This window comes from Elaeis guineensis, chromosome 8 (assembly GCF_000442705.2).
Source record: "Elaeis guineensis isolate ETL-2024a chromosome 8, EG11, whole genome shotgun sequence".
Lineage (NCBI taxonomy): Eukaryota > Viridiplantae > Streptophyta > Magnoliopsida > Arecales > Arecaceae > Elaeis > Elaeis guineensis.
The window spans coordinates 674,071-700,455 of NC_026000.2; the positions used below are offsets into that span (position 1 = coordinate 674,071).

The window sequence follows — 26,385 nt, forward strand, 5'->3', positions numbered from 1 at the left end:
CATTCTTTGAGAAATGAGAAACCTATGCAACCTCTTTTAACACCTCCAACAACCGTAAACAGTTCGGCTCTTACTCCCAAAAGAATAACGGCAAATAAGTGTATATATCAAGTAATTTAAAAAAGAAAGTCTTTAATCACATGACATGGGTGGATGTCAGCCCATCATCGATGCGAACATACTTAACATAGCGTTTCTTTTAACCCATGTTCTGCTGTTCATAATTACCCAGCAAGAGAAGTCTGGTTCTCTCAAAAACACGAAGCATCAAAGTCATCACCCAGGCACCCAACAAACAAACAGCAAGGACACTGCCAAAGGTAATTAAATTGCTGTAATCTCATTCATATTCAGAATATCATACATGTTGGTATCTCTCTGTGCCAAAACTTTGAGCATTCCACAACCAAGCTAACAAAAAGGCACACCCTTCTTGCCCTGCATGTTTATGCCTATCATTCACTTTGCTACACTAGAGGAAAAAGAAAACAAATAGCATCACAACCACAGCAGCAAGGCAGAGGAGACATCACAATACAGCTCATAGAAGCATTTCTGGATTGTTAAGCATCTTCTAACTTGATCTTTGGCTGATCATACACAGAACTATCGTACATATGTCTGGATGAAGTCCCGGTTGTTTTCTTCTTTGCTGGAGGCAATGGTGCAGGTTCATCAGGAGGGAAACAACCCAGCGCCCCATGAGAAGGAATCGATGAACCCAGTCCACCACTCTCAAGCTCCTTCCGAGTAGGAGCTGCCCAGGAGAGGGGGTTCACTGCACCAAGAACAACCATGCATGGTATTAGCCTGATTAGCACCATGGTTTTGAGGTCTATGTTCTGGCAAAAAGTTCAATATCCCATAAGTTAGCAAGAAAATTGCAATCTCTCAATAAGAGAAATGATTAAAATCTGATCGTATCGAGGTAAACGTATAGGGTGGATTACACAAAAATCAGAAATACCATGAGAATACGTGCAAAATTTGATGAGACTTGGCAACTAAAAGACATGAATAACACAAATTGTAAGAACTAAATGAAAAAAGATCCCAAAATATGGTCACAGGATATATCATGTTTTCATGAGTGATATACCAAGGCTGGTTCTCATGATATTTTATGTGCAGATTCAACGAAATGATTGCACAAAGAATTCATAAATCATTAAGTGTTTCCCAAGTAACCGCATAGAGATTACATGCCAACAGGTTATAGTTGTCATTAACTCTCTCCTGACCCTTCCAGCTCACATCATAATCGCAGAACATTTCTTTAAGATAAACAGCTATATCTTACAAAACAGATACCACGGCAATAAAGGAAATTCTTAGGTTGAATGGCCCCAAAGTTGGTACCAGAATTTATTCATTACTAAAAAGACCAAGCGCACAAAGAGCTTGCAGGACAATTTTGCAGTAGATAGGGCTCTGAAAGAACACCAAGTAACTTTCACTACAATCACATACCATCTTCTGGTTCAAGAGGCCTTGGCGATCCCAGGCCAGCACCATCACAAGGATTTGTTACACGTGAAGAACGTTTTCTCACATAATTCTCTTGCAGAGGTTTAGGGATCTGAAATGAAAACTGAGATTTATTGACACCACCCCCTGGGTGTTCCTTCAAATGCCTGCACGTGCAATAGCTTGCTCAAAATGTTCACAAACCAAACAAAAAGGATGCAGGCTTATCCAAACAAAATCCAGAATATAAAGAATCAGGAATAGGAAGGCATGATTAACAATCTTGAAACATTTGGTGAGGCATGAGTGCAATAAATTTCAGTCATACTTTTCAACCTCTACCATTGACCGAAGTTTCTTCCCAGATGGAGAAACATAATACCTGGAAAAATATTAGAGTCATTGTTAACACAATAGTTCAAATTAAATTACCAACATTACATACGTAGTTTAAAAGTGTACTCCATACTGGCGTTGGCATTGGCGATAGATTAAGTTTTCCTAGGGTGTCAACTGACTCATGCATAAGCAGAATTATTTTAATATGCGGCATATTAATAGAAAGACTAAAAAAGCAACAAATATTGGATAAAGAGATAAAGGCTTGTAAAATAGAAATTATCCAGAAGCTACCATCATAAAAGTAACAACAAGTTTTCTTGTGGGGAGCAAAAAACCATTTAAGAACATTTGCTTCTGCTAATCAAGAAAAAACTTCACTCCAACAGTCACAGATAGTATTGAAAGCATGGTTGCACCATAATCCTGGCTAATGCCAAAATAAGAGCATCCTCCAAGATTTTCCTACTTCAGTGCCTTCCCTTCTAGGACTTAAATTTAATGACATTACATTAAAGTCCTAAAAGGGAAGGTACTGAACTAGGAAAATCCTGGACGATGCTCTAATTTTGCCTGTGCCACATTATTTAATCTAATAACAGCAACCACCCACACCTCTTTTGCCAAAAGCAGGACACATCCATAAATTCTTAAGAACTCCCCTCCACCAATCAAAAACATCCACCACTTTAATGGTAAAATCTAATACAAGTCCAACAAACTAAGACTACATGAACCACACATGCCATCTCACAATTAAACAAGGAAATGATTTCACTTAAGCACCAAGCAAGACTATGAGAGCATAATGTTTCACACAAGCACAAACTAGATAAAATACATCAAACTAGAACCCCTGTAAAAGTTGTCTGTAATCTTCAGATATTCATTTTTCTAATATAGACCAGACAGTAAAATTTTAAGCAGGCAACAACAGAAGCAAGATTGAGAGAGAGAGAGAGGAAAAAGAGCCCCAAACAGAATTGTCTACAAGAAGTGGGCATAAGTTTTCTTCCTTCTCCCCTCCTTGAAAGCAAACGCTCCAACAATTATGATGGTTTCAGAAAAGCTTTAGAATGTACTGCAGGTACAAAACAGAGAACCATTGCCAACATGAAAATCGAACCATAATGGCATGAAACAAATACAACTAATTATGTGAACCTTCTGGCATCATGCTGGTGCATATTTGTGCAATGAGGTGGATTCACCTCAAGATACAAATAAACAATCCGACCAAATAGCAGAAATGACAAACGAAGACTCCTTTAAAAATCATTTCTCAGAGAGAGGCCTTGTTGCGGCAAGTTCTCATGCACTAGGACATTGCCCTCTTCATGCAAGTTCTCACAATGTTGCCCCAAGGAAATGCTGATTCCAAGTATCCAATACATCACCGAGCTTCTGAACATAAAGCATTACAACTGGAAAATCACACAATCCTTCTCCACATAATGCTGTACCTACTGAAGAATCTTAGAGAACTCATTTGCTTTCATGAGACTAAATTTCACCTGGTATCCAGATGGATGCAGCTTAAGATTCCTAAAATCAAGCCTCCAGGATTCGGAAGCTCTATATTTATGGCCTTGCTCTAATAACATTAACTCCCAACTCTCATCCCATGTCCCCTTGATAGCATTCCAAATCATCATACAGGTAGAGTTTTACACTGCCCCTAAAGACATTATCTCTTAACAATTAAGCTTTTACATAAAAAATATAGTTCCCTATATTTGTTTTGAGTTGTAGTGAAATTGTGCTTTATTTCTTTAAATGGCGTGATACATATTTTCAGAATCCATTCATCAGCAATAACATATATGTAGTTTGACCTGAGCTACAATATGGAGGAGATAATTTTTTTATATGAGTGTTCATGCAAGCCCATGCATTACCAGACTATAGTGAAAAATGATAAAATGCTAAAATTATAGATTTTCCTAATGTATTTGGCATAACTTTCAACTTTGTCACTTAGCTTTCCATATCAATAAAAATCAAATGCAGATAGCACATGATCCGTTAGGCATACCATGGTGGTGCTAACTTGCATAAGAACGATGGTTAATACATTATTCCATATTAGAGATATCCATCTAAAAATAACTTGGCACAAATTTTACTTGTATCACATTTTCTTCTACATAATTACACCATATGACTTTCATCATGCTATCTTTCATCATATGTTTTGGGATCAAACTGCATTTGTCCTTACTAACATGAGCTTTCGGAATTCGTAAGACTAATTGACCACTTGAAAAAATCTTCTTGCTTCTGTCCATTACCATACATCGAAAACTTCAAATCCAAGGAAATGATAAGGACAACTCCATCAGTCCGTTCATCTTCCAGTGTATATTGCTGTCCATGTACTACAAGAAACTACAAAGATGGGTCCACATGCCTAGAAAACAAGAAATAAGGGTCAACATGCTTCCCTGTGCATAAAGTATTACAGGTGATGAAGGAGATCATAAGAATAAATAAACAGCTACTGTGGATTCTCATTGATCAACATTTAATTAAAAAAAACATGTGAGAACGTTGTCACAGAACATCTACTGTGGAAGGAATTGGAAAGCATCCATTATGAACAATAAAACTTACTAAATCCCACTTAGATGGTTTTCAATATGAACTCATTCGGAAACTTGTCAAAATGCCAAGGTACTCAGACCCCTAAATGGCTAGGGAGAACAAACATAATACCTAGACAGCCAGGTAGAACTCACAGTTAAAAAACCTACGACATTAATAAAATTAATACTATAGCATTGTGATCAAATTATCACAAACATAATAGCCCTAAGCTCCAGGTTTTCCTCTTTTCCTTGTTTATTGCCCTCAACCCTCCACTCAGTGGAGAGGAAGGTCTAGAATTAAGAAAGGGCAGCTTGATGGATGCTTGATATTACATAGATTTGGTATGGCAGTGGTCTTAAGGAAAGATAGCCTTAAAGTGATTTGATAATTACACTACAAGACTTGTTAAATGTAAACCTTCATAAAGGTTTAAATCTTGAAACTGGGGCCTGATCCAGCCTACAGCTAGGTTGGTATGGTACCAGGACAATACAAGATGGACTGGGATGACTATTAACAAACAAAAATGAAGCAAATTTTTTTTTTAAAAAAATGGCATCCAAGATGCTTAGGGTATCCAAGTTGCACAATGCAACAATCCAGATCTATTGGACCAAGACAGCCTGGTCTAGAGGAATTCAGGAAACTGAATGCATCCTAGGACAAGGCGGCTCCCTAATCCTGCCACTTCATTATATATATATATATATATATAACCTATGCTTTCTTCTTTGTTTCTCAGGATGAGGATCAAGATAAACGGTGTTCGAACTGAGCTTTCAGTCTCTCTTTTTTCGTGGAGTCCCATAGAAGAAGATGAAAGCATTGATTGATAGCAAAAGGTGATGTGGAAACGGCGCATGATGTTGGTCAAGACGAAGTGTCGAGCACTGACATCTCTTACTGAGTAGATCCAGCCCTTGCTCCGCTTCTCAGTGATCCTCTTGGCTTCCTCGGTGAGTGCAACAATTGAACAAGAGAGGAGTTCAGGCCCCAACTCTTTTTGGCTGTGAAATTGGATCTGAAATTCCCTTTCGAACAAGAAGTTTCAGTTTCCCCTTCATTGATGCTTTTCACATGTTGATTCACCTCTATCTTAACCACTATCCTGAACTGAAAGTAAAAATGAAGAGCATATTATGGAAAAGCCCACAGATAATAAGGTCCCTATTGATCCATCATTCACAGATATCTACTGCTTCCTGGAGTAGCCGAAGCTCCATGGAACCATTCTTTCCCTTCCCCGAGAGCACTAGCCAAGAACCTGAGAAGCCCTCTTCAACAAAGGAGAAAGCCACCCGGGACAGATGCATCCCTGGCTTCCTACTCCCTGTTGTCTGAAAGTTTCTTCTCAAATCATTGACAACTGCTGGAGCTCAGGTTCTTTCCTTTCTGATTGAACGGATCGCTCGAAAGCAACTCATGCTGAAAAAACACACACATATATAAGATCCCTAAACTTGAAATAGGCACCCCCTGGTAATAAAGCAGCTTGTAGGTGGCTAGGCACTTTGCCTAGGTACCAACCTTGGCACCCAAGTGGCCGCCCCACATAGCATGGAAAGCATCGAGCACCTGAGCAGTGGGCCTATATCAGGCACCGATGCACTCACACCTAGATGACCACTTTTGACAACCTTGCAATTTATCATAATGGCAACTTATTAACAGCTGCGACATCATGAAGAACCTCATTTTAGACCATGAATGAGAGGACTTGGCACAGTCCATCATGTTATCCTTACGGAAAAAAGGATAAACTTACATGGATATAGTTTTCCCATGTGGTCATAATGACTTTAAAAACGAATATCAAGATTCCAAAGGCAAAATATGCTTCATTATCATTGATATAGTCTAATTTCATATCCATATTTGTGATGAGAACAAATTTTCTCCATGTCAATTCAAGGTGACACAGGCCTAAAGCAGGAAACTGGTGAGCTTCAGAAGAATTCTGTAAATCTGTCCCCAACTCATCAAATGATTAGTTTTTAGTTTTAACAATCCTATCATGATAAAGGCCCTTAATTTCAAACTAAGGAAAAGATTCCCCATGATCCACAATGTACTTCTGCTAAATATCAATGATAAATTTGCATGGCTATTCTACATGATGATGATTGCACATTGTCATCGTTGATGGAGCCCTCTCTCATATATAATTTTGCAACAACAAAATCTTTAATAACCCCCCTTTCTTGTTGATTTAAAAAGGAAAAGATGCGCAACAAAGGGTTCATAGTGCATAACATGATTCATGGTTTTTATGAAAAAGAGAAAGCTCTTCATAAATCTTGTTTTTAAAGACAATTCTTTTTTGGCAACAAATTTCCAAAACACTGTTTACTTTGGCACAGGTTGGTTGCATCTACCTTGCAATCAGTGAACAATGTTTCCTTGCCTTGATGAGTTACTTGATTTTCCCATAATAGCAATTGGATACACTCCAATAACATTTTCATGCACATAAGTGGATAAAATAAACATGGAAGGAATAGGTAGACGGTAACATAAGAAGCACCCTAGAAACTAACTTGTATTAGACTTTAAAGATGGAAGAGTAGAGCAAGCAATATAAATCACCTCTCCTTATAGGGGTTACTGCCAACCAACAATAAGTTGAGCAACTTGGGTGATTTGAGTCCAAGAACAACTTATTAACTATGTACGAGATTACCTTTTAGGGTGAAATCGATATCCCAAGAGCCCACATAAGAGACATCAGAACCACCTTATACAATCCTTATGACTCTAAGGCATTATTAACTCAGTTTATAGCTAAATAAAGAAATTATAGCACTATTTAAAATTATAATAGAATTCCATAGCAACATGGCAATAAATGATTAAAGTAATGCAGCACAAACAATCCAGGTGCCCTCAGAAATCCTCTAAGGGATTCTGATCGGGACCCCCAAGCCGAGCTAAGACAAGGAGACCAGAAGCAGTTGACCTTCAAAACTGAAATCTCTCAACTCGGCCTAGCAATTTTGGCAACCAACCCAAGTTGAGCAGACCCTTCATCCCAAATGTACATGAGGATCCGACAATTCCATCATGTGCCAGGTGGTTATCGTATGTCTCTGGGTTCCTACGCCACATCAGCAGTTTATTATGGCACAACCTCAAGTTTGTTGCGATATGATTTCGCTAGAGATACAGGATCCTAGCTATAAATACGCTCGAAAGGCCCTCCATAAAAGGTGAATGCTCCACTGCTCTTTAGTACCGGCATTATTATCCCTTTTCTTCTTCTTCCTTCCCACGAAATAAACCCTCTCTGATTGAAGCATTGAAGGACCTCATCAGAGCCAATCCAGCAAGCTCTCTGACCTTTACTTGTTGCCTTGCAGGTCCACAAAGGTGGTCCGCAATGGCATCATGAAATCCTCAGCAACACATAGCCCTACTGAAGCAGCTACATACTCATTTGACCAAGGCCAAAACGTTCCTTGTAATACACAAAAAACTAGAATAATTAAATGACCAAGAGAGTGGCACATATTCACCTTGAACCTGGGTGATCCACTAACATTAGAAAACTGGCTTTTTTAATTGACAGTAATAAGTGGCTAATACTTGGCTAGCCTTCTGATATGCAAAAATGAAAAAGCCCAAAGATTCAAATAGAAAATAAAAAGACAGAATTGAAACAGACAAAGAGTTATGATGCTAATTGTACTAGTTTATTGTAGGGACCCAAACACCTTTAGGGCCTGTTTGGATGGCAGGCTACGCTATTCATCGGTAGAGATGATCATGGACCATGCCTCGGGTGTAAACTATATTTATTTTTAGCTACGCTTCAAGCCGAGCCTATTTAACATTTGACATTTTCTATGCCCAAGCCTAACCCGTGATCATCTCTATTAATTGGACAATGCCTAATTAGTTTTTAAAAAAACAAAGAGAAAAACGGTTCAAAAAGAGAAAGTACTGAGATCAAAGCCGTCCTAAAGCCACATCCTAGAAATATCAGGATTATGAGTTCCACTTGATAGATGATTTTTCTTATGCAGACTGCTTAGGATCAAATTAAGTATTCCCTTCCCATTACATAACTTCTCCTCAGATCCTCTTTCTTCAGCTATAAATAGATTAAAACATATCTTATTGTCAAATGAGAATCTCCAGCATCCAAATGGGTCTTAAAGACTAGCCTGCATTAAATGCAAGACATCTCGTACACTGATCAAATATTAATTTTCTTCCAAGGGCCCAATGCGTTTATGGCCTGGCCTACATTAAATGCAAGAAAGGTTACACCAAGGAAATATTTTCAACTTGAATTATCTATATCATTTATGTGATGCAATAAAGGACTTCATAGCATATGTTAAGTGCACAAAATAAGAATCACTAGGAAGCAAACTTATTGAGAAGCATGCACAAACGGTACATTTCCATTTGCATTAATTCTCACATGGTTCATAAAACAAAGGAACCTATAGAAGACCAAATTCATCTACCATAAACTAGTGATTCACCAGATTGTTCCAAGCAAAGTATACCATCTCAATACTGAGTCATGTATCGATGCCACCCTGTTACTATGTCAATACGCCTGATACAGAGGCTGGTTCGACGTACTGACAACATACTGAGTGTCAGTCCACCCTCCGTACCATGTACGATACTGAACCGATATGCTATGGTATGCCCTTTACCATCCGATTCGGTATAGCATGGCATGCCTTAGTTCTACGCACAAACATCTCAACTGAGTATGGCATGCCTTATATGCATGACTCTTTAACCAGAATGACAAACATGAAGGTCACAAAGTTTTATTTATTTATGCCATCAACATTCACTAGCTTGCAGGCAATGCACTTTGATTCAATATCTGTGTGAACTTCCACTTATATGTTGCAGCACATCAAAATGTTTGCTTAAATATTTGACCACTTAAATACTTTGCTCCAATGTATGTGATGCAGTAGGTTGGTCTTTTTCTTGATATAATGTGTTACTTGAGTTGTCTGATAATGACATGTGAAAATCAAGAAAGTGTTGCATGATCTTATAGCACAAAGTATCAACAGAGCAAAGTTCAGCTTAATAACCTCATGACATAACTACCAAATATAAAAGTAAAACACAAATTTGTTCGTAGGTCTAGAGTTCCATTATTAAAAAAGAAGAAAAGAAGATTACGCCTGGCCTTAAATTCATAAGGGGAAAGAAGCAAGCATGTGTATAGCAAGCCTATCCAATAGCAATTACATTTCATAAGACAATGTTACTTCAAGATATAGCAAAAGATGAAAGTTCATGTAACCAAATTTTTCAAAAAAAACTGCAAAATAGTAAAAGGCTTTCCTACTTCTAGCTATGTGGATCAAAAGCTTTTCATATTTTGAGGTTTGCGAATGCCATTGGCAAATTACAATTATCTCTTGTGGGAAACATGGCATATGGTGACAACAGCAAAAGTATCTTTAAATGAGTATAGACTATAGAGTATATATTTCAAGTTCAAAATAACAAGCGATTCTTTAATAATGACAAGCCTATTAATCTTGAAAACTCAAGAATGTACTAGAGGAAGGACATACACATCTGCAAATCTAGTGCTTCCTTCACCTCTGATTCTAAGCAACCTTTCCCAGCCACGAGGAGGTTGAGCGATGTTAGGTTTATCAATTGCCCAGAGTCTACTACCATCCTGAGATATATCTGTCGGATCTTCACATGATATATCGGGCCGCCACTCACGAGCTCGTTCACATGTAAAAGGTTCTTGCAAGATAGTTTCACGAATTTCTTCATACTTCTCTTTTGTTGGAATGAGCCTCCATTTAAAACATGAAGCACATTGGACAGTGAACGCCCCAACAGACGGCAGAACTCGGCTAGAAGAATTTGGTACTGTAAAATTTTGGAGTGATGAATTATGATTCTCTGTGTACTCAGTAACCTCAAGAGCATCCTGACCTGAATCACTTGCATCAGGGTTGTAAAGCACTAACTGATTTGAAGCACTTTCAAGAGATTGATCACCACCACTCTCTGCATCAACCTCAGCATCACCAAATGACCTTTTACGACTACTTTTTGAAGGCCATGGCAAACATTCCTTCTTAGGCTTATGGCGAGCATCTTCTAGATTTGACTGCATCTGAACTTAATTCGCCCAAACCCTGTTGTCAAAAGCCATAAGATTACAGAGGCACTAATTGAGACTTTTCTGCAAGCAATAAAAATATTCAGTCCCAAACTAATGCTTTTGCAAGAGTATGCTTTTGAAACTGGAAAAAAAGTCTAAAATAAAAATCAAGCTGTTGCTTGGATTCTCATTGGAATGGATTGACTGCTAAAAGATTTTAGGAATCACACTTTCATAGGCAGACATTTTAATAGTCCAGATTGTTAACTTTACTGTTCCTGAACTACATTCTCACTTCCACTCCCTAAGCCACTCTGAACTATAACAGTGTCTCACCATTCCTCCAATGCCTCTCATTTGTCTCAGCCTCTCAGCTTACAACATAGCTAAGTTGACGCATATCAAATTTGCTGGAACGAAAAAGTGTTAATCAATTTTCCTAGGATTAGTGTTACGCTTGGTTGATTGGTTCAAAACAATTGAACATGTTGCAGTAGCCCTATAGAGACTCAAAAGAACCATTGCACTTCGTACATACCCAGTTCTTGAACCCTAGAACTTTGTCTCAGACATCCTGCCAGATGCTGTTAATCAAATCTAGCTGCAATACAATCTAACCTTTCTCTAGTCTAGTACAAAGGGTGCTGCTGGTACTCTAGCCATACCCTTAGTGCAATTCCAGTTACTTTTCTTTGAATTTCAGCAAGTATTAAGCAGCAATCCTCATCAATGGCCGCATACATGCCAACAAGCTTTATCTCATATTTTTGCAGGCTAGTTTGTGACAGAGGCAATCATTCACACATCGAGAGTACATCTTCAGTGAAGCAATGCATCTCAAACGCATTATTACTCCATTTCCCCAAAAGGTCCGCGCTTCATTCACTTTAGGGTATGATGATCTTCATAAGAAATGTCCATACCATATCAATTCTTCCCATTACTTGCCTAATACAATTCATGATCTTCTATAGTCTTTCCTTATTTTATTACTTGCAAAAATTTCTAGCACTATATCTGCTTAAGCTTTAAAGTTTGACGCCCTTTGTAATATTTTTTAATGCTTAGATTATCGCAAGCATCGCATTTCAATAGACAGCTAAAGGATTGTTGAAAGCAGAGGCTGAAAATGGACAAATATCCACAGCAAGAAGAAATAAAACGAAAAAAAAAATCTTGAAAAGTGCCTCTGGATGATCAAAGATACTATCTTTACACAGAAATCGCAATCAAGACTGCTGTCCCGTCATCAACCACCCTAAAACAGAAAAGCACAAGGATTAGAACATCAAGCCCTTTTATAAGAAATAAGTTGAAACTGCTGCGATCATATTGTTTCCTTTTATATGGCAAATGCGTTCAATTCATGGATGAAAAAAAGAAATCAGAAAAATAAATGAACAAATCACCTAGGAAAAAAGAGAAAGATATAAACTTTTAGCTGCATATAAATCCCAAAGGCAGCTAGATCCAGCAAGAATATTCTTCGGCGGACAAAAGTAAGACCTAATTCCCAAAGGCAACTAAAGGGAAGGTCAAATCTTCCTAAAGAAGTCCGAACTCCACTGCTAGAACCAACACGACGTACGACGCAGGAACCAAAACCCCCAACAACCCATCCGATCGCGGACTATGAGACATAATGCAAGTGAATGCAAGAAATAATGCAGAAAGACGTGAAAATCAAACGCACCACCGCGGGTCTCCGTGGCGATCGATTCTCGCACCGGTTTCGAAGCAAAAAGCGCCGGCGGTCAAATGGACAGGCAGACCGGCGATACAAAGTATCCGAGCGGGTGGATCTTGGAGATGTATCGCTCGCCCCGAGATCCGACGAGGAGAGAGAAGCAATCTCTCCCGCCCCGCCCTTCCCTATCTATACCCCTCGGGGACGGTGAGAGGACGTATCCTTTTGGAGGATACGGAGGTGTTCCGGTGCTCCGCCCCACTTCTCCACATGGGAGGATGTATGGTGTTTCTATTTAACCTCCGCATTTATTGTTCTCCCGATGACGAAGGAAAGAACCGGGATCGCCTGTCCTGAAGGCGTGGGGACCAGGTTACGCTGACCGACACGTTGGATGGAAAGCGCGTCTGGTGGTGCGGAGCAGATAGCTGAGTCGGAAAATCTCGGGATATCGCGACACGAGAAAGGAGATGAAAGCGAGCGCCAGGCATTGATGGCGGGGTTGGGGACGTGAAACAAGCGGCCGGACGGTGACCGGATGCTGGTCCGAATCCACGATGCCACATTTCCAGGAGCCTGCCATTATATACTTCCGAGCGAACCAAGCAGAAGCCGGGTTTTATCTTTAGCGCGAAAGAATGATTGATGTTCTATCGTGAGGTCGACCGTTGGATCTATCATTGCAAAGATCGCAAAGCACTCGATATCTTTCGGTTCTCGAAATGAGAAACGGTTGACATCGCGAGAGGCGGTGAATTATTTTTTGGCGCGAAGGATACAACCGGAACCCATCCAATCCAAGCGGTACATATCGCATTCCCTCTCGCCGTAATCGCCCTGAACACCGTACGGAATGCAGAAGGGTGTCTTCGGAAGAAGCTTCAGCCATGGCGGACCATTGTCTTCATTCCCAAGCCGTATCATTGGCCCCACCCACCTCCAAACCCCTCTCTCCAGATCAAACCCCATCGTAAGAAAATCCCGTCTTTAGCCCCAAAAAACCAGCAAAGATTGAAACATCACCATCGCTTTCTTCTGCTTGCTCCCCGCAGAGCCGATCTTGTGATGGTTCTCGTTCGCTAGTTCGTCCACTTGCGAAAAAATCCAAAGCTGAGTCCAAAACAGAGCACAACCTAAACTGACATCGGTCTCACAAATCAAAGCATCAACGGAGAAACGGAAAGATGGCATTTGTTCATCATCGAGTCTCCACACTGGGACCAAGCTGCCGCCGGTAACCGTCGCCAAGCTCGCCGGAAAGAGGAGGGCTTGGTGGTTTGCTTAAAATACGAAAACATGTCAAAGATTTTAACCGACGATTTTCTCGACGGAGGAGCAGGAGGGAGGTGGAGAGCGGGGTTGCGGGGTTGGCGCCAACTGCGGCGCCGGAGGTGGGGCAGAAGGTGGTCTTCTTAGAATGGTGGACCCTGGAGGGACTAGAGAGGGACAGGAGAGGTCGGGACGGACGTAGCGGACGGATTGGCCGAAGCACTCATCGCCAAGATGTTCCGACATTATCGCGACGACGACGTGCTAGCCGCCGTGGAGGGCGGGGCCGTCGCCGGCGAAGCAGAGGGTGAGCTTGGATGACTAGAGAAAAACGGTTTTTCTGGTTTGTAAACCTGGTAGAGAGTAATTAGGAATAAAATAATATTATTATTTTTGATTAATTTAACTATAGAAATAGAGAGCGAAGGGCTAACCTAGCAAGCTGTCAGCAGCTGGGGTTTTTCGCCGGTGGCCCAAAAGATAGTTTAATATTTTTATAGTTAATCTATGTTTGGCCGTCGGATCAGCGATGGATGACTTAGATATCTTTATTAACAACCTAGATATCTTTATTAACAACCGAAGTGATGCAATAAATATTTTAAATATCAAAATTTTGAACATTAAAATGATCAAATTAAATATCATTTTTTTTTTCTATCGAAAATCTTCATCCCACTTCTCCTCTTCCAAATCATGATTTCTCGATGGAAGTGGTGGTGGAGTTGGGAGAGGTCCGAGGAGAAGTTGGGGGAAGACTCTTTGTTGAGAGTGGAGGAGGAAAGATGGGGAGTATGTCGAGGACAGTGAAGGAAGAGGAGGTAGTTAGGTCATTATCATTCATGGAGGAAGAGAAAAGGGAGGGAATTTTTTTATTTTTTTTGATTGTTGAGTGGAGGGGGGGTGAGGCGGGTCATGTTCACACCACCACAGAGGTTTGCACCACCATAAGGAGGGAAGAGGAGGGAGCTTCGGTCTTTGTCGAGGGTGATAGAGGAGGAGCAGGAAAAGGATGGCGTACGAAGGCGAGAAGGTAAACAACAGAGAGATGGGTAGAGGAGGAGGAGAAAGAGGAGAGATGGGTAGAGAAGGAGGAGAAAGGGGGGGTGGCGTGCAATGACGAATCCGGACGATGGAGAGGTGGGCGGAGGAGGAGGAAGCGAGCGATGTGTAGCATCAGAGAAAGTTACAGGGAAGAAGGGTTTGTGACTTATTCGATATTATGTATTACATGTTATTTGGATGAATTTTAGTAATCACATGCATCGAGTCTTACAAAAAAAATAAAATTTTAAATTACTACTCTTTAATGCTTCGAACCCAGCATTCAAATCGAGTATGCGATGGCCGCACACTTTAAGATAAACCCTAAAGAATATGTAAGACTTGTAAAATTTCTTACAGTCTCAAAATTCTATGAATATTATTGATCTTAACTTATAACAAATATTCTGCATTAACAAATATTAAACCTTACATAATTTAGCAAATTTGATATTCGATTAGTATTGATGATGCTCTATCTAATCAATCTTTCTAATCGTGATCCCAACCATGGCCAAATATATATATATTCTAACTCTAAAAAATTAAAAAAAAAAAATTATCATGAAAAACTTTATAGTCCAATAAAAATTTCCACACACCAACATCAATATAATCATAATAAATGAGAAATTAACAATGGCTGCTATCCATATAGATTCAATGTCAAAAGATACCATGATTCATAAAACATACATACCAAATATACCCTTTTGTACAATAAGTCACATGCAATTATTTCAACCAACATACATCGGATCCGACCATATCAAGATACTCGATTGTGAAAAAAATAATAAGATATTAAAAAATATAATAATACGATAATATCTTAAATATTTTTTATAATAAAATATTATAAACAAGTACTATAACAAAATCTTTGCAATTAATATTGAGAGTACTAGCTTTATTTGTAATAATAATAAAAAAAATTATATATAATATCAATGAAATAATAAGGAAGATAAAAAACAAAATACTTATTTCTATTAAAGATCACATATTGGTTCTCTCCTTGGTAAACTTTTGGGGGCTTTAATCAAGTGGGTCATCAATTTAAACAAAATTATGTATCACTTCACGCAGTGCACATATTGCAAGAGAATGAACAAAAGACTATGCAAGGTTTGGCATTCCTGGAAAAAAAAAGAAACTTCTATGTATCTTCTTTGATTATTAGCATGGTGGACAATTAATTCCAATAAAATAAAGCTTTTAGTACCTTATACTTCTATACCGCAACAAAGAGAAAAACAATAATAAAATATCCACAATGGAACACAAGGAAATCACTCATATTTTTTATCTATATTTTCATGCTGTTTTTTTATTACTTAGGTATTATAGATCTAGTTAGTTTTTTTATAATGTCTAAACTAAAGATGAAGTCACATAGTTTGTTAATTTAATTTTTATGGGTGCATAGCCACCTTATTGATTTGAAATGTTTCGTATAAATTGTAAAATAAATACTAATAAAATTAAAGATAAATGTAACAATATCAAAATTTATAGAAGCGTCGGTGTGCATGCATGTGTACATTTTTTTCTTGTTGTTGTGCATACATACATATAGCTAGCTGATGGCTAAGACAACAACAATAAAGGAAAATTATTTTTCAGTAAATGCGAATTTTTTCTAAGGTGGAATAGAAATGGAAATTGTATTCTTTATTTTTTGAAAAAATCAAAAAATAATTAAAAATAATTTAATGCAATATGTGACATTGATTAGATTATAGATTCTTTTCCCAAACAAAGGAAAGGATATTAGTTTATTTTAAATATGCTGTGATCATGATATCAATTCTTCCAGCTATATAAAAAGAATTTATTATTGTTGATCTTATCTAGATATCAAATCATCAAAGATTAGATTATTATATATCATTGAACAAGCTATAAAAATATATAATAACAAAACAAATATGTCAGTTATCCACTAAGGTGAGAGATAATATCATAGTCCTACAAAATTTAATAGTATTTTTTATTTCTAGGCAATGCCACAATCTACATCCATCAATCATCACAATTTTGATATTTTCTTGAACTGATCAAATTCAACAAGAAATTGAAAGGAAAAATACATGAGCAAGATTGCAACATGGAGATAGATGCCTTTTGATAGAGATCAATAAACAAGGTAAACTTGATGTCAAGATTGATCACTTGATGAGTTCTTTACGATCAATATCTATATGAAACTTTAGAAGGAGAAGTGGCATGCCATCATTTTTTTTTCAAGCTCACATGAGGATCGAAAAGCCAAAACAACATCGCGCCCCCCCCCCCCCAACTCAAAAATAAATAAATAAATGTAAAAAAAGAAGAAGAGGAGGAAGAGGAATAGCAAATCTTAAATAGCAATTATTTATGACGGAGACCAAATTGGCTTACAATATCAAAATATTCATAAATTATTTGCCATCACATGGCTAAAAGTAAATGCATACAGCCATGGGCAACAAAGAAACATCTATAGTATATTTATTGTTAAAGCCTAATTGGTTGTCATAGATCAAATGGTCTAGTCTATCCTAATGGATTAATAATCTTCAAATCACTATTGAGATTTCTTGCCTGAGCATAAAAATTGATTCATCAAAATCATAATAAAATGCCATCAAATCCATCATGCCACTCTTAAGTGTCCGAATCTCTCTTGTGCATCCAAATAATACTCTCCTCCTATGTATATCAATATAAAAGCAAGGTGAGTGAAGATGTTGCCTCATTCCTTGTTGCTTTTAGCCAAATTTTGATCTCTCTTCGTACTCATGGCTCGAAAGAAGGTGAAGCTTGAGTGGATTGTCAATGATTCAGCTAGGAGAGCTACATTTAAGAAGAGAAAGAAGGGTTTGATGAAGAAGGTAAGTGAATTGAGCACTTTATGTGATGTCAAAGCATGTTTGATTGTCTATGGGCCAAATGAACCAGAAGCGGAGGTATGGCCATCAGTGCCAGATGCTATGCGTGTGCTTACAAAGCTAAAGAAAATGCCCGAGATGGAGCAAAGCAAAAAAATGATGAACCAAGAAGGCTTCATGCGTCAGAGGATCATGAAGCTACAAGAACAACTCAGGAAGCAAGATAGAGAGAACAGAGAGCTCGAGACAATCCTATTGATGTATCAAGGCTTGGCAGGGAGGAGCTTACACACCGTGACTATTGAAGATATGACAAGCCTCGCATGGCTTATTGAGATGAAGGTAAATAAAGTACAAGAGAGGATAGAGCATTCAAAAGGAGAGATCGCATCAAAGATGGTGGAGGGGATGAAAGAGGAGAAGAAGAAAGTCGAAGGGCCATCAAATATCAAAGAAAAAATATCTTTGGAGGTTGCCATGGAGGAACTTCAGAGGCAAGAATGGTTCACTGAAATAATGAATCCACATGACCTAATGATTTGTGGAAATGAAGTCGTGCAACCCTACATAGATCATAATAACCCATGGTTGGATGCTTACTTTCCTTGAACTAAGGTGGTGTTCGTAGTAGTACCTACTGCAGTACCAATAGAGATAGATATTTAGTTTTTCGACTTTTCAACCGCAGCACCAATAATGTCTTTAGCATTGTGGTCTTAACTTCAATATGTCACTATGCTTTTCTTTTTCTCTCTTTTATTATCCATGTTAATAAACATTGCAAGATGACAATGTCATTGAAAATTTTAAATCTCAGTTTTCAGCAAGAATTAATGACTCTTTCATGTATATTTTTTTAATAATGAAAAGATAAGCATATTTAGCATGCATGGCTCTCGGAAAAGAATCCCATTCAATTTTGAATGGAGCTGATAAAGCTGCTCACAAGTAATGGGATTGAGTTAAAGAGAAACATAAAATGCTTGGTGCCGTGAAGAAACAAGCACATGATTTCTGTTTATACACATTTTTGGGAGCACATTACCTTCAGAAGATTAAACAAATGAGACAACAATTTTCATGTGATTAGCGATTATGCCCGTGAGGGTACTAACAAAAGAATGGCTCATTCCATAATGAGAGAAGAAATAAAATAATTATATTAAAAAAAATCAAAGAACACAAAATCGTAAACATTTGAACTATTTTATAATGTAAAGCATACTTCAAGGACAGCCCATGTCATTGCATTCAACATATCTGTTTATACCATATTATGTATTTGATTGTAATAAGAGAAAATGTAAGTCCTTCACTAACTCTTTGAGGCAACACCAAATAATATTGACAGTAGAAAGTTCTAAACCTACATGGAATAAGACATTAACAAAATAATATATATTTGAATCATAATAAATGACTATACATTGTCAAAGCGAGTGATTCATCATTGTAAAACAAAAGGAGTAGAACAAATAACTGGAATAAAAATGATTATACTGGTTCTCTAAACTCGTTGCACAAGTAGATACAGCAGGCAAAAGGAAAATAGAAATGTGTGGGGGCTCCCATACGTGCGCAAAAAAATTAATTAAGCACAAAAAAACTGATTGGGTAATTTCATAATCAACTGCTTTCTTATATACAGTAACAAGTCTCGCAAGTTATACCCAGCAGCAAATCTAAGGGGCTGGTGGGAGCACAATCCCTCCCCCACCCATATCGAGAATTCAATTTATACCATACACAGAGGGTTCACTTAAACTTCTAATTACTTTATATGGACCTAGCCTCCCTGTTCAACTGTTATACATGGCTCCCTCAGCACATATTATCGATACTCATCAATCTGAAATCTTGTAAATTCAAAGAAATAGCTATAGAAAGAATGTGAATCAATGATTTCATGATTTCTATATCTTTCCTCGCTAAGTTGGTTATATTAAATCTAGAAGCCGTAGATAGAAACTTTTTTTTTTTTTTTCTATTCCTCTTAAAATGCTTAATCTGAATTTTCACTTATTCTTTCCTCATGTATTCACCAAGCAACCACATAGATGGGGATGCCTTCCCCTATGATTTTGGAAAACCTTTTCTTTGTTAAGCAATATTGGAAATGCTTGAAGGAAAAGAGAATAAAGTCAGAGAGAGGGGGAGAGCACTCTTGCTTTGAAATAGAAATAATATTTTACCAAAAAAAGAGAAATAATAAATATAGGAAATGATTGAAGGAAAAGAGAATATAGAGAGAGAGAGAGAGAGAGAGCGCACTCAAGCTTTCAAAGGAAAATAATAAAATAAAAAATTTTCGTACATCTTTAGCACGAACCAGGGTCCAGCAAGGAGGTTTTTTCTTCTTCTTCTTTATTTATTTAGTCTTTTCACTTTTTTTACAATTTTATTTCATCGACCTTTCCTCCATCCACAAACTCTAGTATACACATGTTAAATATTCTATTATTTTTAAATTACAATTTGTTATAGGATTTTTGTAGAATATGCATATCCATAGCACTATAGAAACAGCACGTATTTTGTTATTTAGGCTTTTTAACCTTTTTTCTGTTTTGAGCAGCACTACATACTCCATGTCGTAAATTTCTAGCTCATAAATCGCTTTGGCCACATTACTTTATCCCTTCTCTCAAACATGTGAAGTAAAATAGAATGGAACTTTTCTACCCAAAAAAAAAAAAAAAAGAATGGAACTTCTCTGTTAGCATAAAAGGAAAAAAATCATAAATACTAAAATTAAATATAAAAAAAATGCTGATTTACTCACTTAACCCTTTTCCATACATTTTGTATTGTAGCTTTTTTCCTTTTCGATTCTAAAAATTAGAAGAAACACCTATTTTAAAGAGTATTTCTTTTATTAGAAAATAGCACATGGTTGAATCTCCCAAGGTATCTTCTTTCTTGGGGAAAAACAATGTGTTAGTCACTACAAAAAACATTTAATTAATGACTATATTTTTTAAAAAAAAATATTCAAATACAACATAAAATATGTATATATATTTATTATATATCAAAATTATTTTATTTATAAAATTTGATAATTCAATGCTCGAGACTGCCGCCTACAAATTAAATCCTGCATCGCGCCCTGACGGTATCATGTTTATAACACGCAATAAACATGAGTTGCCACTTCACTTGATCATCAGATAAGCATCAGCTTTCACAAGCACAAACCTGCTCGCGTGAAACCTGAAAATGGGCTGTACCATAAAAGAGAGGGAAGGGGAAAAAAAAAAGAAAAAGAGGCGAGATTGGGGAGGGTACGACCGACTGATACATGTTTTTCATTTCAAAGACAAGGAATGACCAAAAAGAGAATATTCCATTCTACACCAGGAAACTAGACGCATGTACAAAAGGGCCTTCTCATCGATTCCTCGACTTCTAAACTAATCCTTCAGTTCTGCTGGAATACGTCGCCAATTGATGAAAGTGAAGCAAGGAAAGCAATCAAAATACCAGTACCATCTCTGATTCTCCGTGAAGAACCGGAACGTCCATTGCCAAAAGAAGGCACGGTCATGCACTCTGCTGCCGTTCATCACCAGGACCACATTATAGGTGTGGATGTGTTAGGTGGAAGCTGAGTCATGCAGTGCTGCGGCCACTGATGGAATCCTTCACCACCCGCTCCTTCGTCGATGCTTGCTTGCTCTGCTTGGTCTCTCTCTTCTTCTACTTCCATGGACACGCTCTCAATCTGTTCAGCCTCCATTGGCTCCTGCGGCACCTTGCTTTCCACTTTAGTGACTCCGGAACCAGTAGTGACCACAGAGCCCTGGTTCGGCACCCAGGGAACCACTGCTAAGCGGTTGCTTGACACAGCTGATTTGTCTTCTATTCGGATCTGGTTACCTGACCGGAAAGCCTGATCTGGAGAAAGTCCAAGGGAGAGTTAAAAGCCCTTACACTAACAAAATCAAAGCTCAATGTCTGATCACAGCTTCAATGCATATTCAAAGTATATAATTTTACAGAAGAAACGATTTAACCTCTCCTCGTGACTTCGATTCTATCTTGTTATTTTCATTTGGAAGGAAAATAAGGCAGTCACTATGGTTGAAGACATGAGAAAAAGAGCTGCTCTTTTGGAAGTCTCTTTGAATAAGTAAATAACTACTGGTTCCACATCACATAATAGTAGACCTTTTGAAAGGTACTGGAGCAATAATCTGAACCCATCTTAGACGGAATTTAGCAATGAGAACTCAATATACAAGATATAGACATGGGGTTAAAAATTAATTTGCCATCCAGGAGGAAACCCAAAACAAAAAAAAAAAAAGAATCCAAGAGAGGATATTCTGAGTACTTACTCTTTAGACCATGAATCAGGTCCGAGCTCAGTCTGAGGGAAACATTTGACTGAGCTGGTGACAAGAGGAGCTGCGCGTCCACAGGCTTGTACAGAACAAGAGCTCTCTCCTCATTCAAAGCAGGAACTGGCACAGCATCGGTCATAGTGGATGTTGATTCCGGCATAGTACTGCTAGCACTCATTAGGTCCCTTGGCAGCTGCTGTTTTTCGAATTCGAACGCCACTGGAACTGCCGAGTCCTCCTCTTCCATGATCGGAGGTAGCTCCGCATCCTTAGCAGAGGAAGAAAAGAAAAAATAAACAAATGAACAAAGATATAAAAGAGACCAGCTAATAGCTGGCCTTCCATGAGCAGGACAAACAAACAGGGTTTTTTTTTTTTTTTTCAAAAAAAAAAGGAAACAACAACAACTAATAGCTGCCCAGCATAAATTAACTTCTCTACTCCCAAATTTGTGTGACAGCCAGGAAGAAACAAAAATCTGAACAAGAACACAACTAGGAATGTATCCTTACTTGAGATTAAAGTTGATGTTCTTCGAACGAAAAAAAACTATTCAGATTTAGAAAAAAAATAGGGAACAAAACGGGAGAAGAATCTTGGAGTCAAGATTATCACTTATTAAATGGGTGACGGCCAAAATTAAGTTTTCCTTTTGAGTCGGTAACCTACGCCTCCCAAAATCAACATTTTCCATCCCTTGAACGACCAAAATCGTCCAAAGGTCCACTATTTTCATCCAATAAACCACCAAAAATTCTTAAATTGTTAAAAAAAAAAAGAAAAAAAAAAGGTAGGACCTCCCGAAATTGAGCACAATGGTGGAAAAACCATTGCAAAAATTCCACTTATTTTGTAGAGAGACTGAATAATTAGGGGGAGAATCTGGTAAAAATTTCCTTAAAAAGAGGAGCTAAGAGTGAATTTCCGAGGAAAAAAGATTCTCTTACCAGTCTCCTAATCTTTCTAGCCGGTGACGACAGAGAGAACTCCGAGAAATCGTCGTACACTTCCTCCAGATCCTTCCTCTTCATCTTCCCCGACAGAAATCCAGCCATCTCCCAACCAACCCACAAACCCTAACCCCAGCCCCCGGTCACAAATTCTACTCCAAGTCGGCCACCAGAACACCAAAAAATTTTAAACACGAAAATCGCAAAACCCCAGACCCCCTTTTCACCAAAACCAACTCCCTAGGGTTTCTCTTCTCCAACAATTCCTTCCCCTTTGGGCGCTCCCCACCTCTCTCTCTCAGTCGGATTTATTCCCCTTTATCAATCGATCCTCCGCTCAGAGCTTGGAGGCGATGGATGAAATAAGATTGGGAAGAAGAAAGGGGCTACTTCGCGAAGACGCTTCCGCATCACTCTCGATCTCTCCAGAAGAACCACGGTAGGTTTCACGCTCCCGTGGAGTTATCTTATTTAATTTTATTTATTAATTTCTTTTAAGCGAAAGAGGAATTTCTTGGGCTTTATTAATTTCCTTTTCCCGCACGGAAGCTGGGTTTTCAGATGTAATTACTGGAATACCCTCGGGATTTAAGATACGTGGTATTGGGTTTGGGGCGAAGCCGTCCGTTTTCGTCATTTAGGCCTTCGTCAGCGGTTAGGCAACTGACGACTGGCACGTGACACGGAGACATCAGCTTCGGTGATCTCGACCAACATCATGGGAATTGGTACCGTTGATCACGATCAGGATAAACGAACGGCTATGCTCGTGCACCTGATTTCCTATCCCGTGGTAGCGCCTCTTTTGTATCTCAGCTCCGGCCCAGGCAGTAATTAAGTTTGGCACATGGAATACATGGGAAAACAAATCATGCTGTAATTCTATCCGGTCAAAGACAGTGGACCTGTGTTACCCCAAAAACGAAAAAGGGCCATGGACCTGCATCGTGCTGCATGTCATGTGCGACTTGATGGCGATTAGATCGCATGGGGATCAAGCACTGCTATGCTATTCGCACTGGCCAGTGTTTTCCCTCCCTCCTCCTCCTCCTCCTCCTCCTCCTCTTTTTTTTCTTTTCTTTTTCTTTTTTTATAAAAAAACTAGTATTTCTCCTTAATAACTTAGTTGGAAGAAAAAAATAACGAAGAAGAAAAAAAAATTATATTTTTTTAATTAAAATTTTTTATTTATAAAATAAAAAAATAAAATACAAATTTTTTCACAGTGATAATTTATTTCTCCTCTCAACCAGATGAATTTAGAGAAAAAAAATTAAAAATTAATTATTTTTTTATATTTTTTTAATAATAAAAAAAATTAATATTATATTACAATCTTAAATTTTTTTTCAAATCTCCCATCTGAAGGGAACTCATATAGATATAAAAATTGATGAAAACAAATGAAAGAATATAAAAAATAAAAAAATATTTTTTTTTAATTTTTTTATATTTATTGATTTATTTTTAAAAATATAATAATAAAAAATTATAATATTTTTTCTATTTTCAATCAAAATTTTTTTTAAAAATTTATTTATATATATATATATATATATATATATATATATATATATATATATATATATATATATATATATATATATATATATATTTTTTTTTTTTTTTTTTCCCGAACTCCTTTGTAAAAGGTACCTGGGAAGGTAATGGAGTTATAAGCTCTCATCATTGGCAATCAATTCGGAGGCGTAGAAAGATAATGGCACATGGTTGAAGAGATCGAGACTTGCCGGGCGCGCGCACGCATATATATATATATATATATATATATATAAAAGCAGTCCGGGCTCAGTCTCCTCTCACCTGTCATTGCACCAGAGGATTGAACGGCCTGAAATTTTGCCATACATGCAGATACATGCATACACACACATAGAGAGAGAACATGGTTGGTTTCAATTATAATCACCTTCTCTCAAGCCACCCTCAACTTTGTTTGCAATGTCATGCCTGATTAAGCTTGATCAATTCCATTGGGAGTCCATTCCTTTCTAAAAAATTATAATTTTGGCCTGTAACTGCGTCTGTTTTTTTCTGAAAACTAACCGGGCACCAGCAGGGTCTTGTAACCTCTTCCGTAACTCTTTTCCTTGACTCTGTACAAACTCTCTTATTTTAAGAAATGCTGGGGGGCTTCCAGCCTCCCATATTCATCAAAAAAAGACATTCCGGGCTTGATAGGGCAAATATAGAGCTGGGATCCTTTTCGGTTTGCAGTTGAACTAGAGATGTGAGAGGTCCAGTTCTATGTCGCCTGCAATCTATTTAGGGTGGTATGGTATGAGAATCATATTAAATTAGTAATTAAACAAACGACACATGGTCCTGTTCGATCAAGAATAACTGTTAACACATAGACAAGAGTTGATATGAAAATCAAATTTATCGATTCGACCATGCTCACATAAGTGTACTCAATGATGGGATAGCACGTGGTTTCTATCAAAATATCACCATGTCTTCTAGTGAAGAATGAGTTATATTTGAATCTCCTCTTCATATAGCTGGTAAGTCAACATCTTACAAGCGAATTATCTTGAACTATGAGACATGGGAAGAATGACATTATTCAATATGATCCAATGGAATACCTTGGAGAGCCAGTGAAGTCCACCAACCGCCGATTGCATTGAAGCTAGCGACCGAAAAAGTCTTCCATAATTTATTTTAAAATTGGGAACCTTCATTCACACACACACACACACACACACACACACACACATATATATATATATATATATATATATATATATATATATATATATATATATATATATAATTTATTTTAAAATTGGGAACCTTCATTCACACACACACACACACATATTTTAAAATTGGGAACCTTCATTCACACACACACACACACACATATTTTAAAATTGGGAACCTTCATTCACACACACACACACACACATATATACACACATATTTTAAAATTGGGAACCTTCATTCACACACACACACACACACACACACACACACACACACACACATATATATATATATATATATATATATATATATATATATATAAAAGGAGAGAGGGAGAGAGAGTAAGTCAACAGTATTTTATTACTACTGGCAGCTTCAAGTCTGAGCCGAGTTTGTTATCGTGCGTATTTTTTGAATAATTTTCTTAGGATAGTCCATCGAAGTACTTGCACTGTTGCTTTTTTTTCTTTTTAAAAAAAATCACCATTTTTTTTTCTTTTCCCTCCAAGAGTAAAGAAGGGAGATACACCATGCCACAAGCATCTAAGTCCTATTATTTTTGAGAATGCACCATCCAAAAAATTTAAAATTATATCATTTATCATAAAATATTCTGGAGATTGGATCCGGAGACAAAAGAATCTATATCTACCTAATCTACGAGATATTTTATATCTTGATTTGATGGGCTGCTCTCATTCCATAATAGTATGACCGTCCGTTTATTTCAAAAAAAAATTAAAATTACTAACTGGAGAGATATAATCATCAGGACAAATTTTAATTGATTATCTTAAACTATTTCTCAAAAATATTTAATATTTAAAAATAATAATATTTTTAACATAATATTTAGTAATCGTATAGCAATATTTGATGAATAGGCTTATCATGTTCAAAGATGACAGAGTAATTTTAAGAAGAAGCACTAAAAGTAATTTTTTTTTCTTATAAAAAATATATTTTTGGATTTTTT

General features: G+C 37.4%; 3 protein-coding genes across 10 annotated transcripts; 1 reads left to right on the plus strand and 2 right to left on the minus strand.

Moving 5' to 3' along the window:
* Positions 1-307: 307 nt before the first annotated feature.
* Positions 308-12,484, minus strand: LOC105050887 (methyl-CpG-binding domain-containing protein 2). 8 transcript variants are annotated; one of them, XM_073261764.1, is made up of 7 exons: positions 12,201-12,482; positions 11,724-11,765; positions 10,371-10,541; positions 9,957-10,269; positions 1,796-1,849; positions 1,471-1,634; positions 308-778 (listed from the first exon to the last, which is right to left on the minus strand). In XM_073261764.1, exons 3-7 carry the CDS (start codon positions 10,498-10,500, stop codon positions 564-566), a joined length of 876 nt encoding a protein of 291 aa, XP_073117865.1. In that variant the 5' UTR covers positions 10,501-10,541; positions 11,724-11,765; positions 12,201-12,482; the 3' UTR covers positions 308-563. The 8 variants fall into 8 exon arrangements, with proteins under 8 accessions (XP_073117865.1, XP_073117864.1, XP_073117863.1 ...); XM_073261763.1 differs by having other exon boundaries at positions 11,695-11,765; XM_073261762.1 differs by lacking the exon at positions 11,724-11,765 and having other exon boundaries at positions 12,201-12,481.
* A 4,806-nt stretch (positions 12,485-17,290) lies between these two features.
* Positions 17,291-17,989, plus strand: LOC105050955 (agamous-like MADS-box protein AGL80). The gene has a single exon (XM_010931181.1). The coding sequence runs from the start codon at positions 17,291-17,293 to the stop codon at positions 17,987-17,989; it is 699 nt and encodes a 232-aa protein (XP_010929483.1).
* A 2,676-nt stretch (positions 17,990-20,665) lies between these two features.
* LOC105050886 (uncharacterized) lies at positions 20,666-23,138 on the minus strand. Its single transcript, XM_010931098.4, has 3 exons — positions 22,674-23,138; positions 21,721-21,994; positions 20,666-21,277 (listed from the first exon to the last, which is right to left on the minus strand). The coding sequence occupies exons 1-3, from the start codon at positions 22,779-22,781 to the stop codon at positions 20,946-20,948; spliced, it is 714 nt and encodes a 237-aa protein (XP_010929400.1). The 5' UTR covers positions 22,782-23,138; the 3' UTR covers positions 20,666-20,945.
* Positions 23,139-26,385: the final 3,247 nt, after the last annotated feature.

What these genes read in the sequence shown, in the direction of transcription:
- LOC105050887 (XM_010931099.4), bottom strand. Translation starts at nt 10,519, where the DNA reads ATGCAGTCAAATCTAGAAGATGCTCGCCATAAGCCTAAGAAGGAATGT. An exon ending in TCAATGGTAGAGGTTGAAAA is followed by an intron (nt 1,635 to 1,795) that starts GTATGACTGAAA and finishes TTGCACGTGCAG; the next exon opens with GCATTTGAAGGAACACCCAG. An exon ending in GCCTCTTGAACCAGAAGATG is followed by an intron (nt 779 to 1,470) that starts GTATGTGATTGT and finishes TTCTTGGTGCAG; the next exon opens with TGAACCCCCTCTCCTGGGCA.
- LOC105050955 (XM_010931181.1), top strand. Translation starts at nt 17,291, where the DNA reads ATGGCTCGAAAGAAGGTGAAGCTTGAGTGGATTGTCAATGATTCAGCT.
- LOC105050886 (XM_010931098.4), bottom strand. Translation starts at nt 22,781, where the DNA reads ATGGCTGGATTTCTGTCGGGGAAGATGAAGAGGAAGGATCTGGAGGAA. An exon ending in CTAGAAAGATTAGGAGACTG is followed by an intron (nt 21,995 to 22,673) that starts GTAAGAGAATCT and finishes TCCTCTGCTAAG; the next exon opens with GATGCGGAGCTACCTCCGAT. An exon ending in CCTGATTCATGGTCTAAAGA is followed by an intron (nt 21,278 to 21,720) that starts GTAAGTACTCAG and finishes GACTTTCTCCAG; the next exon opens with ATCAGGCTTTCCGGTCAGGT.